The sequence below is a fragment of the Phyllostomus discolor genome, chromosome 1, assembly GCF_004126475.2.
Source record: "Phyllostomus discolor isolate MPI-MPIP mPhyDis1 chromosome 1, mPhyDis1.pri.v3, whole genome shotgun sequence".
NCBI lineage: Eukaryota > Metazoa > Chordata > Mammalia > Chiroptera > Phyllostomidae > Phyllostomus > Phyllostomus discolor.
In genome coordinates, this window is record NC_040903.2 from 173,608,383 (window position 1) to 173,626,487 (window position 18,105).

The window sequence follows — 18,105 nt, forward strand, 5'->3', positions numbered from 1 at the left end:
CATCAATGTGTGATTGCCTCTTGTGTGCCCCCTACTGGGGACCTGGCCCACAACCCAGGCAGGTGCCCTGACTAGGAATTGGATCGGCAACCCTTTGGTTCGCTGGTCGGCACTCAATCCATTGAGCCACACAAGCCAGCACTTAAGTCATACATTTCTAACTGGGCAGGTAATGGTTAGTAGTCATGTCCCAGGCCTTTAACTTCTTTAGTGAAAGGTTTTTAAGAAAGCCCTAGCTTGTTGTTCTTGTGCATCTAGGTTAACTCACCTTTGAATACCCCTGAAAGTCTTGACCACCCTAAGGAGAGCACATAATCTCAACTATTCTGTACTCCAATCCCCACCTTGCTTTTTCCCACCTGCATGTAATCTTCCTTACCTTCCCTCCTTAATGCCAAATTCATAAAAGGGAACTGCAAACTATTATGCTCAGGAGCATTTGAGATCTCGCCCCCTCTCATATGTCATCAATTTTGGCTCAGATAAACTCTTACAAAAATTTTCTGTAGGTTTGGACATTTCTTATGTTGCCAAGGATAAAATAAAACAAATTTGAACAGAGATAAAATATGGGAGGAGTACTATACAATATGCCAGAGAGACAGTTAATACACTTCTGTAAGAAAAGTGTACACCTAACTAATAAAAATTACCTTTACGTAGAAAAATGGACAAAGGATATCAAGATAAGTCACAAGAGTGTTTTTATTCATTTTTATTTATTAGCAATAATTATTTTTAATTATATTTTATTATTATGCAATTACAGTTGTCCCTATTTTTTACCCCTTTGCCCCTCACCCAGCACCCCCCACTCCCTCAGGCAATCTCTCCACCCATTATTCATGTCTCTGGTCATGCATGTAGGTTCTTTGGCTACTCCACTTCCTGTACTGTACTTTACATCCCCATGGCTATTCTGGAACTACCTATTTGTACTTCTTAATCCTCTCACCTCTCACCCACTCTCCCCTCCCCCTTCCCATCTGGCAACCATCAAAATGCTCTCTGTATCCATGATTCTGTCTCTGTTCTCGTTTGCTTAGTTTGTTTTTTAGATTCATTTGTTGATAGATATGTATTTGTTGCCACTTTATCGTTCATAGTTTTGATCTTCTTTTTCTTAAATAAGCCCCTTTAACATTTTATATAATAATGGTTCTATAATGATGAACTACTTTAGTTTATTTCTTGTCTGGGAAGCTTTCTGCCCTCTGATTCTAAATAATATCTCTGCTGGGTAGAGCAGTCTTGGCTGTAGGTCACTGCTTTTTGTGACTGAATATTTCTTGCCACTCCCTTCTTGGCTGCAAAGGTGCTTTTGCAAAATCAGCTGATAGTCTTATGGGACTTCCACAGGGGTGGTAAATATATGGAAACATGGCAAATATTTATTAAAAGAGAGAATGCTTAATGTTACTATGGGTGCAGTACTTTTATACATTGCTGGGAGAAGAAGGGGAGAGGCAGGCTGGTGGTGGTCTTTCTGAAAGGCAGCTTAGCAGAGCCTTTGAAATTTTTGTGACCAATTATTCTACTTAAGAGTCTATCCCAAGTAAGTAGTCAGATGTGGACTTGTGTAGGAATGGACATCACATCATTATTTGTAATGATAAAAGAAACCTGGAAATTGTCTAAATGTCCATCCATCATCAGGAAAATGACTATGTTGTGGTGTACCCATAGGATAGAGAGCTAAGTCACTGAAAGTGGTGGTTTTGGTAGAACTCTTAATGACATGGAAAAAAAACTCAGATGGGATGAAAACAGAAAACATAGTTTTATTTGCATACAAGATCACTACACAGAAGAGTTACAGAGGAAAGATTCGGGTAGTAAGTACAGTAATCACTCTAACTTCTCTTCAGCATTCTTAGAACTCAGCACTGGGCGGTGTTTGGAATGGGGTCCCAGGAGCGCCTAAGGAGCAGTTTTCCGTTCTTGTAGGTAGTGTCACAGTTCTAGTCAAGCAGCTACGGTTTGGACTTAAGGATGGTCTTGTGGAGGGAGAAGGGCAGGTAATTGTGCTCCAGCTGTCACTGCATGGCCATCCATCTGGGTCTGTCTCCTCTGATCCAGAGCCAGAGCCAGAGCCAGACCCACTGCTGTTCTAGCATTGCTCTAGAAAATGGTCTTGAAACTTCCAAGCTGAGAAGGTAAATCAGAAATAGAAAGCTGGCTTTGTTCATCTCTGTATCACAGCAGTGAGTTCTAGTCACTTTTTAAAATAGCTAAATTCCAGCTTATGCTTTTCCTGGTGCTTCAGTCTCTCTGGTGAGCTAATAGTAAATTACATTTGCATACATATATCCTTGATGTGTATTGGGTTTTAATCTTTCCCAGATTTCCATCTACAGATGACTAGTAGTCAGTGGGAACTGAATTAAAAAGAGATCAGACGGCTCTTTTTATTAGATCCCTACACAGTACAAGAGCACAGTAATATATACAGGAAGGGAGTGTATATGTAGGAAGGTGGTCGGCAGGGTGTGAGGCAAAAAGGAAATGTGGCTTAGTTTTGGCCCTAGTATTTGTTGTCTATGTCTCTGCTTTTTAAGATTGTAGAAGCAGCTGGAAGTTTCTTAACAATTGCTGAAACATTTAAGCATGCACAGCTAAGTGCTCACTAAATTTTATTAATATAGGAAAGTTTCAGTGGAAGCATTTAATACACAGCTAAGTGTTGGTACCAGTTTCTTTCCGTGAGGGGGGCCCAGTGTCGCGTGAAGCTGTCTGCATGGCACATTCACAGTGCTCACAGATCTGTTGTTTCGCTTTCCTCTGTCGGCTCAGAAAAGGCCTGTTTCTGAGGAACAAAACCCCTCAGATTTGTTAAGGAAATGTTTCATAAAAGATTACGAAAGTCGAGTCTTTAACTGATTTGGCCTTGGGGGTCTGACTTCAAAACCCTGCAAAGCCACACCATGGCTTTTGAAGCCAGATTCCCAGCTTTCTGTTCCTGTCCTGCACAATACAGCTTTGTTCCTTCTGGTGACTGGCCTGGGTCTCTCCCCTCCCTTGTTTGTGGCCGATCACTGAGCTTTTGATAAAGGCCGTGGACTGACAGTATTTTCACTATGTGCCCACTAGGCTAAGCATGACTAGTTTTTAATCTGCTAGTCTGACACAGATATGCTTGAAAATTGTGTCTGTGCAAGTTAAAGAATGAAAAAATAAGTTATGTTTACAAACGGCATTAGATGTAAAGTGTTGAACCTCCTTTTGCCCCTCAGAAGGGTCAGTAATATCCACACAACTGGGCTTCAGTGAACAGTTCAGCCAAGGCCACAGAGTGAGCCAAGATCCAAGTTTAAATTCTGGACTCCAGTGTGGTGTTCTGTTCACTAGAATGTGCCCATCAGCATTTGAAAGAATAAAGGTCATCAACTGAGAAGGAGAAATGCGTTTGGACAGGCTCTTTTGAAAATCATCTCTGTGTGCACATACCCTCATCAGTATCATGTGCTTTGGGGTAGGGCAGTTCAGTGAAGTTACCATGTTAGAAATTAACTCTAAAACATACAAGTTTCCTTTAGCTCTGCGATGCCTCGTGCTGTACTTCTGTCACTAATGCTGACTTGCTGCCTGTTAAACTGGCTGACCAGCAGTGCTCTTGTCTTCTGCTAAACACCTGCAGGAGCGACCAGGGGATGCGTTAAAAGTCACTTTGATAGAATTGTACACTTGGAACCTATATAACCTTATTAACTATTGTCACCCCAATAAATTTAATTTTAAAAAAAGAAAGAAAGAAAAATGACCAACAATCCAAAGACTTGAAGGCATAGTGAGAATTTGAGTTTCATTCTATAGTCAAGGAATGCGGTGAGAAGGTCGTGATCAGGGAAACCAGTCATGTCATCAGGAGGCATGCTGCCTTAAATTAAGATTCAGAATAAATATTTTGCTAAAAAAAAGAGTCACTTTCTAGGTTTGTTTTTAACAGTACTGTCTTATTCACAGCGTCTCTTTGTTTTCAGAGTAAGCCCCAGTCTCCAAAGAGAATCACCTCCTTTCCCATCAGTAGCGGCTCCACGGAAAATGGGATCCATGAGGAACAAGACCAAGAGCCACAGGATCTCTTTGCAGGCAAGTGTAGGCGCCGCACCTGTACTAGGGGTTTTCCAAACTACTGAGTTAAAGTAACCGCCCCCTCCCCCCACCACCACCAAAAAATATATGGCTATGTAAGCATAACTATAGGATTGTGGAGGAGTCCAAACATAAAATATGCAGTCCCTGCCACTAAGATTATTTCAGGCTTAGGGAGTAAGGCGCAAACGTACAGTTACTTCAGAGCCTGAGTTAGACAGACTGTTGCACAGTAATGTAAATGCGGCCAGAGCAGTGACAGAAATGCCAAGTCTCAGGAGCTCAGAGAGGCCTTGGGCCAGACCAAAGCAGTGTCTTTAGACTTTTGTGACCAAGGCTCATAGTAAGAAATATACTGTGTCCTCATCCAAAATATATACATACTTGTAAAAAACTGAACCAAGTTTTATTAAATGACTTCCCCTTACTACTTTCAATACAGTCTAAAGTTTTTTGTTGTTTCTCAACCCACTGGACTGATTTCATAATTCAGCAAATGAGCCACAATCCGCAGTTTGTAAAACACTAGTATAGAATGGACTTTCATTTTCAAAAAAAAAATTTTTTAATTTCCTTGTTGATTTTTAGAAAGGAAAGGAAAGGAAAGGAGAAAGAGAGAAACATCAATTTGTTGTTCCACTTATTGACGTATTCATTGGTTGATTCTTGTATGTGCCCTGACTGGGGATCGAACCTGCAACCTTGGCATATCAGGATGACACTCTAACCAACTGAGGTACCCAGCCAGGGCTGGGGGTGTCTTAATGCTGATGTTCTTAACATTTTGGGCCCAATAATTATTTGTTGAGTGCGATTGCCCTATTCTCAATAGGGGGTAATTTTCCCCTCCTTCCCCTGAGACATTTGGCAATAGTAGGAGAGATTTTTGGTTATCACACCTGAGAGTGCTACCAGTATCTGGGCGGTAAAGACCATGAATGCTGCTGAACATCCTGTAGTACACAGGACAGACTCTCACAACAAAGAATTATTCAGCACAAAATGTCTGTAGTGCCCACATTGAGAAATTCTGGTCTAGAGTGACCTTAGAAGATGCTCTGGAAGGAGAATTAATATAGGAAGAATGAGGAAGGAGTGTAGGTGGTTGGGAGGAAGTCCAAGGTGTGTCTGAGGGACAGTCAGAAAACCTGGTGAGCTACGCAGGGGTTTTTTAGAGAAGCTGTGGAAGATGGAGCTAGAAGTGTAGTTTAGGGGGATTCTACTTATTTATTTATGGTTAACTTTCTCCAAATTTTATTTTATTTTTTAATTTTTAATTGAATTTATTGTGGTGACATTGGTTATTGTTTTGTAGGTTTCAGGTGTGCAGTTCTCGAACACATCATCTGTGTATTGTGTGTTCACCACCCCGAGTCAGGTCTCCTACTTTGGAGGGTTTTAGATGTCAGTAATAATTAAGTTAAATTTCCATCCTAGTGCCAATTAAGAGCCATTGGCAGTTTTGAATTAGGAAAGTGATATGAGCAATGCAATGTTTTAGGAAGACTGATTTAGTGGAATTATTATATAAAATGGATTGCAGTGGAAAAAGACTAGAGACTTCAGGAGACATTCACAAATTAGTTCAAGGGTGAAATGACAACTCGAAAATAAGGTGATGGAAGTAGGAAGGGAAAGGTGAAAACTTTTCAAAAGAGAAATCAACAGATTCTCGAGTTAGTGATTAGATATAATGGGTGTCCAAAAACCAGGGTTGAAGACAGAGTTAAAGGTTTCAAGTTCAAGGATTGAGAAGAAAATGGTACTTTTTGAGAACTACATTCTAAAGAAGCACTGGCTTTGAGTGGAAAGTGAGTTTGGGTTTTAGACATGTTAAATCTGAAATGCAAAGGGAAGTGCCCAGGAGGGGATTTGAACTATGGTACTCTACCTGGGCAAAGAGGGAAGAACTGGAGATAAGGGAATCTTTGCAGGGGCTGCAGCAGCCACGGGAGTGGGATCCTTCATGGAGCGAAGAGTGAGGAAGGGGAGACATACGAGGGTGGAGGGTCAGATTCTGGGAAGACTCATACTAGAACTCAGCTAGGAAATTTAAAAGTCACAAAGGGAAGGCGTTGTTCAGAGGAGGTCTATAAAGATTTAGAATATTTTCCAATTCCTTTCATCTCTGAAGCTTAAAGTGCATACTATTCATTCTGAGTGATTAATTTTGTTTTGCATAAAGTTCCTGGAGGAAAATTGCAAAAATGAATTATCTTTGTTATGGCAGGTTGAAAAGAAGATTCCTGTACCTTTGGGACCTTAACATTCCTATGATTTCTCCATACAAGCAGACCGGAAATCTTAGTGTGACTGAGTTACTTCATGGTTGTTTTATGAACATGTGGAAGATCTGTTCTTCTTCTTTTTTTTTCTTTTAAGATTTATTTATTTATTTTTAGAGAGAGGGGAAGGGAAGAAGGGAGACATCAGTGTGTGGTTGCCTGTTGCCACCCCCTGCTAGGGACCTGACCCAAAACCCAGGCATGTGTCGTGACTAGGAATTGAACCAGCAGTCCTTAGGCTTGCAGGCCAGCACTCAATCTACTGAGCCACACCAGCCAGGGTAGAAAGATTTTTAGATATTAACACATGTCTTTTATCCTCCTTGGACCACATGTGTTGAACATAACAATCTTTGCCAGATGATCTAAAACTATAATTGCGAACAGTTCTTAAACTGTGTTAAACAACACTGCCATCCTCATGTGTGGCAAACAGTGCCTTTTCCCGAGTGTTATTGCATTTGTATCTTAAGTCCATTCTTTCTAGTTTTCAGTTCTCCTTACTCTTCCTTTGATGTCATTTTTTACTGTCAGTATAGTTAACTTTTCTATCATATCGGCTTATAAAGCAGATAATCAACCTTGTTCTTTTTTTACAACAATCATAGCAAGAATAAATAGGATTCTTACAAGGCTTTAAAGGAATACTTCTAAGACAAAATAAATTGGCACACTTACTTTGGCTGTGAAGTCTTTTTGCTTAAGAGCTGGTTCTTGCCTAAATTCTGTGGTAGAAGGGTAGCTGAGTAGTTGTGTTAGAAATGAGAGATATTGCTCTACTAAGTTTCCGTTACCATCTTTCCCTTTTATCCGTGTAAAAATTTCTTGGTTCTTGTTCTCTTAGTGTGAGAACCTCTGAGTATTGAGTGGTTGCCATGTTCTTGTCACAGCCTGTAGAACTGAAGTTTAGCCATGAAAGACCCATTGTTGACCCTCGTTACAAATATTAACTACTTTCAGACGCCACGGTGGAGCTATCACTGGACAGCACACAGAATAATCGGAAGAAGGCGCCAGCCAAAACCCTTACATCTCTTCCTCCGCAGGAAGCCACAAATTCTAAGCCCCAGCAAAGCTATGAAGAGGTAAGAATCTGTGCTATTGGTCTTGTGTTTTTTTGGATTTTTAGGACTGTGCTGCCAGTCTGAAGTTCAGTTGAATATGAACCCTGAGTGAATATTTGTGACTTTTGAGGAAGACTTTTATGGTTAATTGACAGCCAGAATTCAATAAGTACTCCTTCTTGGGCAGGGTAGCTATTACCCAGATGATAACGCAGGCTTTCAGTAGCCACTAATGTTATTGAGTGTCTGGAGCTCTCATGTTCAATAGTATAGTCTCTTTCTTCATTCCCTCCTTAGGCTGACAGAGACAGATTTTCCAAAATCTAGTAATTATTTATTATGATCAAAATAAGGTTTTAAGATAATAAATGTAATAAAGGCCTTTGAGCAGGCCCCAACCTAAAATTGTGGAAGTTGGTTCATTAGGATTATTGGGAATGGACAGCTGAACACTGATATGTAGTAGAATGTATCTTTTTTTGTAATCCTCACCAAGGATATGTTTATTGTTTTTGAGAAAGAGAGAAAGAGAATGTGAAAAGGAAACACCAATTGGTTGCCTCCCATATGTGCCCCAAACGGGGGATCGGATCGAACCCTCGACCTAGGTGTATTCCCTGACTGGGAATCGAACTGCAGCCCTTTGGTGTGTGGGATGATGCTCCAGTCTAATGAGCCACCTGGCCAGGGCAGGACATATCTTGATGTTGTATTGGTATAAGATTTTACAGGGTAAAATTAGTCATCTTTTTTATATCAACTCTCATGATTGATTTCTCTTTAAAAGCTAGAGGAAGAAGAACAGGAAGACCAATTTGATTTGACAGTTGGTATAACTGATCCCGAGAAGATAGGTAAGTCACTTGGGACTCCTTGTCATGTTAGGATGTGGCTGTGGAAAGCATCATTAGCTAATTTCCAGATGGTTACCTCCAGTGCTGAACTAGCCATCGTAAAGTGTTTCATCATGATCTTCCCTATAAAATTATACTCCTTACTATGCCTCTAAGGCTTGAAACAAAAGTTAGCCAGGACTCTACTTAGGATCTTCATGGGTTTAGGCCGAAAAATCAGGTATCAAATACTATTAGAATCCCCTTTTTGAAATCCAAACATTGCCTTCTCCCACAGAGTTGATGAGACTTTTTTACTCCCTTTTGAGATCATAAATTCCATTTAAACACCTGAAAAACATGTGTTCTATAATTGGGGGATACTGAATTTATTTTTCCCTCAAGAGGTTTGGAATTCTTATCACATATCATTTATCATGTACCCTTGATATACTAATGAAGTAGGGAGGTTTATGTCGCTCTCTCTCAGGTGAAGACTAAAAGATCCAGGTTGAATCGTAGTCAAATTAAAACTAGATTTTCTTTTCTTTTTTTTTTTAAGATTTTATTTATTTATTTTTAGGGAGGGAAGGGAGGGAGATAGAGAGAGAGAGAGAAACACCAATGTGTGGTTGCTGGGGGTCATGGCCTGCAACCCAGGAATGTACCCTGGCTGGGAATCGAACCTGGGACACTTTGGTTCTCAGCCCGCGCTCAATCCACTGAGCTACGCCAGCCAGGGCTTAAAACTAGATTTTCAAAAAGCACAATACTTAGCTTTGGCCAGAACTTGGATTTTTAGGACAGCCTTCCCAAGTCCCACGCTCGGGAAAGCTGTTAGTGAGCAGGGAGCTGGAGGCTTCCACTGTCCTCATTCAGGTGTATCCGAGACAGGAGATGCTGTGCAGAGCCTCGTCCCCCTACATGAGGGTGGCGTTTGTGCGGTTAAAAGGAAAAATGCAATGTGCAACCTTTTGTCTGTTCTGAACTAGGAATCTATGAAGTCTAAATAGATAGACTTTATGCCAAAATAGTTTGTCATTAAAATGTTGAGTTTTTCTTTTCCTAGCATGTTGCACTGGTAAGATATTTATGAGCATCTTACACAGTTCCCTCATCCAACAACAGAAGGAACAGGACCAATAGCGAGGTGTAGCTTTCCTGTCAGGTACAGTGTGGTTGGTCCCTGCCAGAGCCTGGACTGGACCTTGTTTTTTTCCCGTGTTTGGGTTTTTTTTTTCTTTTTTATTTTCTTTTTCTTTTTTTTTCATTCTTTTGGACCAGAAGTTAGGATTACATGTCTGAAATACTCTCTTGCCTATCTAATGTTTATGAATATTCTATAAACACATTGATTTTAAGCTACTTATTAGTTGCTTTAAATCCTAGCCAGAGTAAGATAAATTATAAGTAAAAAGTTGTCGTAGTGTTTAAAAGTCATGCTGTTTGAACCAGCAGAGGAAGGGAGTGTATCAGTGTCCTAGAGCTCCCATAACAAAATACTGTGCATGGGGCGATTAAAACAACGGGAGTATATTAAGACCAATTTCCAAATAAGGCCACATTCTGAGATACTGAGGACTTTCAACATAATCTTTTTAGGGGACACAATTCAACCCGTAATTTAAACATCACATGGATCAGATTTATTTAAATATAAATCACTTTCATGATACGCCTTCATCCCCTTAACCATAGTCTAGATTCTTAGTCAAGAGTGTAGATTCAGCCAAGAAAGCAGCTGCTTAAAGCATTTTCATATTCAGGCCTGATCTTAATAAGAACACCCTCTATTTGTGTGGGCTGTTTATTCAACATGTGCTTCTCATTCCCACGTACATTTAAATAAATTAGAATCCTACTTCTACCAGGGCATGCTTTTTAGAGTCTTGGTAATTTGCATATGCTATCTTCAACTTTCTGAAATTATTTAGGAAATTAATGTAAATTTATATATTTTTAAAGATTTTATTTATTTAATTATAGAGAGAGGGGGAGAGAGAAACATCTACTGGTTGCTTCTCGCACACCCCCAACTGGGGACCAGGCCCGCAACCCAGGCATGTGCCCTGACTAGGAGTCCACCGGGCGACCCTTTGGTTCACAGGCCAGTGCTCAATCCACTGAGCCACACCAGCCAGGACAAAAATTAATGTAAATTTAAAACTGCTGTTTTAGTTGCTCATTTCTGTATCTCCTGAGCTTTCTCTGTACATGAAATTATTTCCCTTTTCTCGCACATTTCCTCAGTGAGAGAGCTGATATGCAGGCAAAGTGTTTGAAGATCCTGCTTTGCTACTGTGTTTTATGTGTGTGTGCACTTAGATTTTTCCCTAATGGAAGGCTCTAGGTTATGGGATTGATCTTTTGAATGTTTGACTGCAACCATTCAACTGTGAATGAAGTTTTGAATATTTTTTCTATGAAGTAAATCTAGATACTTTTTTCCTTTTATCAGTGTTAAGCATTGTTAGTGGTCTTAGGCAATGCAGTAAGCATGGTTTGGAAGAGAACTAACAGCAATAATCAGTGTAAAGTAACTTCTAAAGCTTAGTACATAATTTCCGTTTTACATATGCTGTCGGTAGAGGATGGAGAGGTAGAGGAAGCAAACCCTCCATTCCTGTACAAGCTCCATCATCTGTGTGTGCTTTCCCAGCCACCTCACCGAGACCAGCTGCAGTCTGTGACCCTGCTCATCCCGTGCTGCACCCTCTTCCCTGGGCCCTTACCACACCACCGGTTCAGGAGCTTGGGCATAATTGTTGGCCTGGGTTTCCTGTTTGGTGTGGGGAAGAACCAAGAGGTGGGGAGGAAAGGAGCAGAAGCAGCCCCAGACACCAGAGTCCAGCAGTGGAGCTGTACCTGTCTGCAACCTGGTGTATGTCCTTCCGGGGCTCAGGGCCAGAGGTGCCTTTACGTCCCTGAGTGGTCCCTGAGTGGCCTAGGTCAGGACACTAATACAGAGAAAAACAGTTGCTCGAATCCCAAATTATTTAACAAAGGCCAATCACTCCAGGAAAGGGAGATGCGTGTGACATCAGGCAGCCAAAGTCCCTTCCGGCCAGGCCCTGTGCTCAGGGTGGACGTGAGAGATGAGAGAGGTCCATGTCCCTCGGCGCCAGTGGGGGTGCCTGGCAGCATTTCTGAAAGAGCAAACCAAGCCCCAAGCTAGCTTAGGGTAGAGCTACTTGTTTCCTTTTGCATCAGATCCTTCCTTCTCCTCCTCCTGCTTTATACAGCAAGAGAATTGTTTGGTTTTAGACAGATGTGTGCAGCCAGCCCAAATATTGGCATGATAACAACCAATGAATTGTCGGGATCCAGTGCTGCTTTGTGGAGGGCATAAATGGAGCCTGGCTCTGAACAGGGGGCTGACTCTTGTCTAACTCAAACTGGGGCCCAGCCAGCATCCATGGGCGTGAAATGCATGGATGCCTTGAGGCCAAGTAGGAACTGGACTTAGGATGGTGTAGAAAGCTTGGAGATGAAACAAGTGTCTGCTCTTACACAGGGCTTCTGTGGCTTGTGATTCCTGGTCAAATGCTAACAGGATTAGCACTGCCTTGGCTCACGGATTAACCCTCTGCTGCTTTCTCGTTCTCCCACAGGGGACGGTATGAATGCCTATGTAGCCTACAAAGTTACAACTCAGGTGAGTCCAGGTGCCCCTGCTTATGACTACCTTGATAGACTGGGTGCTTATACCAAGAAGGTCATCATTCAGATTATTTCTGGGTATTTCTTTAAGTTTCTTTGCCAACATCTTCCTTCAAGTTTACTCAAGATGGAGCAGGCCTGCATCCCCTTGATAATCTCATCTGAACCTTCCGCTTTTCCTCCAGAGAGCTAACCCGTCAGTGTGGGACTTTGTAAATGTTACTTAGACATGCAGCGAGTATATCTGGCACAGTCTTGTCCCTCTGAGGAACGGTGTGGCTTAGACTCGTTTGCTGGGTTGCCCTAAACTGTGTGCTACCTGTTTAAACATTGTCAGTTCTGAGGTTTCCCTTTCCAGAGCTGCTCTTAATGCTTTCCCTCACCTTTTGCCCCTCAGGTCTGGTCTTCCTTCTTTAGATAACATTAGTGCATACAAAACTTACACAATGCTGTATGCAGGTTGTGAAGCATAAAAAATGAAGCCCCGAACTTACCATCGTTCTTAAGATGAGTACCACTGAGTCGCCTGCGTGTCTCCCTGTCCTGCCCCCTGCCTCTCACCTTAGAGGTGACTGCTCTCCTGAGTCGTCCCTCCTTTATTAAAAAAGAAGTTGTCATATGTGTATCCCTAAACAATATACTGTTTTGCCTTGTTCTTGAATTTCACAAAAATGTTACCATGCTGAAAATAGTGCTCTGTACAGCATTATTTCTCAGAGCAACCATTGTTGTGTGTAGCCGTAGTTAGTCCCTTGTGTGACTAGAGCATATTTCTCTGTTTTCATGTTGTGACTCTTCAGCATGTTTCCAGTCTCTGTAGTTGTGAACTAGGACCATTCTTGCACGTGTCTCCTAGTGCACACACAGAAGAGCTTCTCTAGGGCATACAGCCAGGAGTAGCTCCCCTGGGTCAGGCAGATGTTGAAGAAAAGGAATACAGACTTTAAAAAAGTCTTTGCACTGATTGGTGTTCCATTCAGCAGGGTGTCAAAGTCCCCACCGACATCTTTTCTTGCCAATCACTGGCAAGGCCTGCCTCCTTACGTTTTGCCTACCTGGTGAGCAGTAAATGATCTCTCATTATGATGTAGGCCTAGTCTTTTTTGCTAGAAGTCTCTTTTATCTTGTCTCTCTGCCTCTATTTTTTTTAAAGATTTTATTTATTTATTTTTAGAGAGGGGAAGGAAGGGAGAGAAATATCAATGTATGAGACAAACATTGCTGCCCACCCCCAGCCGGGGACAGACCTACAACCCAGGCATGTGCCCTGACCAGGAATCGAACCAGCAACCTCCTGTTTGGCAGGCCAATGCTCAACCACTGAGCCACAGCAGTCAAGGTGTCTCTGTCTCCTGTAAGTTGTAGATCCCGTAACACCTTAGGAATTAAAGCGTTCACAGTATAGACACTTCATCTGATCCTCCGCCTTAGAAGCTCTATTTAGTCTTGGCTTTAATTCTAGCAGCTAATACCCTTAATAAGTCAGCACAGGATGAACGGGTTGTAGGTGACCCATTCTAGCTTTATACTAGATTTCTATACTAGAATTCTGTACTAGAATTCTAGCTTTATACTAGACTTTGACATGTTTCCTTAGGGCAGAGTTTCTTAACCTAGGAATTAAACTGTATGTTAGAATTTAATGAGTGGCCTTTTGTAATCCTATATATTTTATGCATCTAAAATCACTTTTCTGCTCTGGCTGGTGTGGTGTGGCTCAGTGGATTGAGCACTGGTCTGTGAACCAAAAGGTTGGCATTTCGATTCCCCCATTAGGGCACAAGCCTGGGTTGCAGGTCAGGTCCCCAGTTGCGGGCACGTGAGAGGCAGCCTATCAATGTATGTATCTCTCGCACATTGCTGTTTCTCTCCCTCTCCTTCTCCCTCCCTTCCCCCCTCTCTAAAAATAAATAAATAAAATCTTAAAATCATTGCTCTGAGAAGGGTTCCATAGACTCTGGACAGCCAGAGGGCTCAAAAGTTTTAAAAGCTCAACCTTGGAGAAAGTTATTTACCAGGTGGCTAAGACAGGGATCTGGGAAATGACATTCTTTGATGTCAGCTGGGAGACCTTCAAGATACTCCTCCATCCTTACTTAGAATGAAATTTTCTTGTTTTTTTCTGTTCCTAAGACAAGCTTACCAATGTTCAGAAGTAAACAGTTTGCAGTGAAACGAAGATTTAGTGACTTTCTGGGTCTTTATGAGAAGCTTTCAGAGAAACACTCTCAGAATGGCTTCATTGTCCCTCCTCCGCCCGAGAAGAGCCTAATAGGTAAGCCTGTAGTCTTTATTTCTGCTTGGGGGTTTTCTCTGCATTCGTCTGCAGTATACTTTCTACTTAGTATATGAAACTTTTTTTAAAAGCTTGATTAAGTTTTATTGTAAACATTTCTATTTCCTTTTATTTATTTATTGAATCTTTATTGTATTTTTTTCATAAAATTTTCATATAACAATGTAGAGTCTTGTGGTTAGAAAAGAAGCATTTCCAGTGTTTACCCATAAGTCTCATGAGGTCTAGAGAAATAGCAAGTTTTGACATGTTCTCTTTCCTTGGGTGTAGTGGAAGGCTCTGGGGTTAGCTTCCATAGGTGTGTGGGGGATGTGTTTGTGCTGGTATCCAGGGGACTTAAATTGTTGCTGTTCCTTCCAGCTTGAAATGTAGGTTGAATGGGGGCTGGGGTACGAGGGTGGGGAAGGACCTTCCCATCATCCTCAGTCGGTGTTTGATCTATGCCCAGAATCCCATGGCCCCTTCGGGCAAACCCAGACTCTGCTAGTCCCAGCATCTAGAACCTTCAGCCCTTCAGGACTGCCTGAACAAATGACTGTCACAGAGTGGACCCTCTGTTGCGTCCGGCGCGTGGCACAGAAGTGGCGCTGTTCTCATTGTCTTTCCTCCTGAGGGCTTTTTTCACAGGTTTATTCTTTTCGTGATGACTATTGGTTATTTTTGCTTTCTAAATTCCATTCTAGGAATGACAAAGGTAAAAGTTGGAAAGGAAGATTCCTCTTCTGCAGAATTTCTTGAAAAACGGAGGGCCGCTCTAGAAAGGTGCGTGCCCTGCAGCCATTTTCCTGAGTAACACGAGAGCTAGGGAGCAGCTGAAACCTCGCACTCACCCGCGAGAAGTGCGCTGGAGTTGGTAGAGATGCGCGAGTAGAAACAGGGGGGGGGGAGTGAAAGACACGCCTCCGCTCACCTCTGACTCGCCCCAGTCTCGCTTGCAGGCTCAGGAGCGGCGGTCGTCGTTCCCTTCCCATGCGGAGCTGCGGGCGGGCGGGCGGGCGTGCTCTCCTGGGCCAGTCAGATACGCATAACTTGGTGGTCTCTCTCTGCCCGCTTGTTTTTCTTCCCTTTTTAGAAAGGTGAAGAACGTGAACTTGAGTGTGCTTACAAGCAGAGTCGTACTTAAGTGCCTTATCTGAGGACATTTTAAAATCTTGAAAGACATTGTAACCCTGCCAGCACTGCATTCCACTCAAACCCGCGGGCCACCGGGACTAACCGGCCAGCTGCTTATCCCACAGGTACCTGCAGAGGATCGTGAACCACCCCACCATGCTGCAGGACCCTGACGTCAGGGAGTTCTTGGAAAAAGAAGAGGTTAGTGTTGTACAGGCTGAGCTTCCTCCTTTATAGCTGTCCCTGGTAAAGCAAAACTAGTTCATTCAACAAATGTTTGAACACTTAACTTGCATATAGGCCAGTGCCAGACTTTATTTTAGTTTCCCATAAACCCCTCAGAGCGACAAGTATTTTTCAGCTTTTGAAAGAAGAGAAACTCGGCCTGTAGTCGAAAGCGACCGGCTGCAGAGGCCACACCTCAGCCTCGCTCTCTTGCTGCGTCAGCACAGTGGTCTGTGCGGCGAGTCCTTGACCTGCCTCTCACAGGTTACTGCTTGGCTCAAACTGAATACATTTTTTGTGCCAGGAGCTGAGGGTCACTGGTTCAAAACCCCTTACCACAAACCACAGACACGCCATGTAACAAAAGTATGGATTAAGTGGACAGTCTTTCTTTACAGGCTCTGTGTAGGCTATTCACGGTTGTGAAAAATTGGAGATAGCCCAGTTACTAACAATTGAAGAATTAAGTAAAACATATCACAACAAATGCTTTATTCTCATCATAAAGAGGACATATAGTTCGATTCCCAGCCAGGGTACATTCCTGGGTTGCAGGCCATGACCCCTAGCAACCGCACATTGATGTTTCTCTCTCTCTCTGTCTCTCTCCCTTCCCTCTCTAAAAAATAAAATAAAATCTTTTAAAAAAAAAAAGAGGACATATAAAAAATGCTTATATACATTTGCTACAAGCACATATTAAAACAATTATAAAAAGTGAAACATGAAACAGTGTGAAAATACAGCTACAGAAACACGTTAGTCAGTAAGGATCAAAAGAAATGCTGGAATAAAACATTGTTTTAATGTTGTATCTCATAGGGAAGAAAACTAGAAGGAAATAAATGAAAGGGTGGAACCATCATTTTGTATTTTCAATTTTGTTTTTATTTGTAAATTTTTCTTTAATTTTCATATATAGTATTCTAGTGAAGAAAATTCTACTAAATATATGGGTATCCCCTCCTCAAAATGGAACTTTTTAATTAAAAATTCTGTCCAGTGCTTTAAGTCTTTTCATCCCTCCTCTGGGATTCCTAAACCCAGTCTTCTGCTTCACCCACTTATCCGCCACTCAGCACGACTAGAATAGTGGCACTATTGACACTTTAGGCCAGGTCACTCTTTGTTGTGAGGGGCTGTCCTGTGCATCCCAGGCTCCATCCACTAAAAGCCAGTAGCAACCCCTTCCCGGTTTTAACAACCAAAACTACTTCCACACGCAGCCAGATGTCCCCTGGGGGGCAGAGCGGCACCAAATTGAAAACTGCTGCCCTGAGAGTTGTGAGCACCAAGTCTGGGTTTTCAGACTTGGGGTGCTGGGCGTGGAGATTCTTCAGCGTCCCATCCACGCCGTAGGAAAGTAGTGAGAGACTGGACCAGTCAAGTTGTTTCTAAATATTTGGCTTGTTTGGCTTAATTACATTATCACTAAAAACCTCAATGTTAATAAATAATTTTCTGTCCTTGGATCTTTAATCACGGGGGTGGTCCAAATGGAATCACAGCACAACATCAAAGTCTTTCAGCACCTTACATCCGAGGGAACGTCTGACTTCTAACAATAGCATGCTTGCTGTCTGAGTGCTTCATGCCTGGGCAGGCAGGCAGTCTCAGTTGAGGTCACCTGGCCACATAACATTCACACTCTGCTTTCTGCACACAATGTCAAAAGCAAAATATTTTGCTGATTCAGTTTAGCATGGTCCTTTGATTTTTCTTTCTGTATATGCTGGTGATGGATTTGTCTGCTTTTGAAATCAAAAACCTACAGTTGGAATAATTTGTTTGGCAAGTTTGGGTCGTGCCACCTGATGGCTATTAATGCTTCTGAGCCTAAAATAGGGGCAACAGATAACTTGCCATCCCACCTTCTTGGTCTTGTAGCTGCCACGTGCTGTGGGTACCCAGGCATTAAGTGGCGCTGGTCTCCTCAAGATGTTCAACAAAGCCACCGATGCGGTCAGCAAAATGACCATCAAGATGAATGAATCAGACATTGTGAGTAGCCCTGCATGCCTCAGCTTCCCCTACACCCTCAGGCTTGTGGGTGGGAATCCCTGAGGAGTCCTGAAATTTCTGAAAGTAGAGACTTTCTTTTTAAGATAATTCAGCCTCCTTATTAAAACACCGCTAAGGAAAGACTGTGCTCCATGCCTGTGTGAGTCGCCTCCGTTAAAGCTCTGGGCTTGTGTGTTTCAGTGGTTCGAGGAGAAGCTCCAGGAGGTAGAGTGTGAGGAGCAGCGCTTGCGGAAACTGCATGCTGTTGTAGAAACTCTAGTCAACCATAGGAAAGGTAACAGCCTCTGAAATGCACTTGGAGCTTGGGGAAATTGATGTCTCCAGTGAACTGGAGATGGGAGGGCAGGCTGTTCCCAAGCCTCTCAGCCAGTCAAATTGAAATTCCCAGCCCACCTAGTCCTTGATGTTCAGATGGAAAAGATACACCCTGCATCTCCTGGCAGGAAATGCGATGTGCCACTGTGGGCATTGTACTTCTACCTGGGAGGGGTGCAGGGGCTCTGTCCAGACACCCC

At 42.5% G+C, this 18,105-nt stretch overlaps 1 protein-coding gene and 1 long non-coding RNA gene across 4 annotated transcripts in view; one reads left to right on the forward strand and one right to left on the reverse strand.

Annotated features, from left to right (window-relative positions):
* SNX1 (sorting nexin 1) overlaps window positions 1-18,105 on the forward strand; it is a 37,300-nt gene that overhangs the window by 13,245 nt on the left and 5,950 nt on the right. For 2 of the 3 annotated variants that reach the window (XM_036009081.1, XM_028506621.2), the window contains exons 2-10: window positions 3,981-4,089; window positions 7,338-7,462; window positions 8,229-8,295; window positions 11,886-11,929; window positions 14,068-14,209; window positions 14,914-14,992; window positions 15,469-15,544; window positions 17,456-17,569; window positions 17,771-17,864. In XM_036009081.1, coding sequence (XP_035864974.1) covers window positions 3,981-4,089; window positions 7,338-7,462; window positions 8,229-8,295; window positions 11,886-11,929; window positions 14,068-14,209; window positions 14,914-14,992; window positions 15,469-15,544; window positions 17,456-17,569; window positions 17,771-17,864 — 850 coding nt within the window. Of the gene's footprint in view, window positions 1-3,052; window positions 3,056-3,980; window positions 4,090-7,337; window positions 7,463-8,228; window positions 8,296-11,885; window positions 11,930-14,067; window positions 14,210-14,913; window positions 14,993-15,468; window positions 15,545-17,455; window positions 17,570-17,770; window positions 17,865-18,105 lie in introns of all 3 variants that reach the window. The other variant, XM_036009069.1, reaches the window with a different exon arrangement.
* Window positions 8,763-9,145, reverse strand: LOC118496667. Its single transcript, XR_004899224.1, has 2 exons — window positions 9,025-9,145; window positions 8,763-8,807 (listed from the first exon to the last, which is right to left on the reverse strand). It is a non-coding gene; the product is annotated as an uncharacterized LOC118496667 (long non-coding RNA).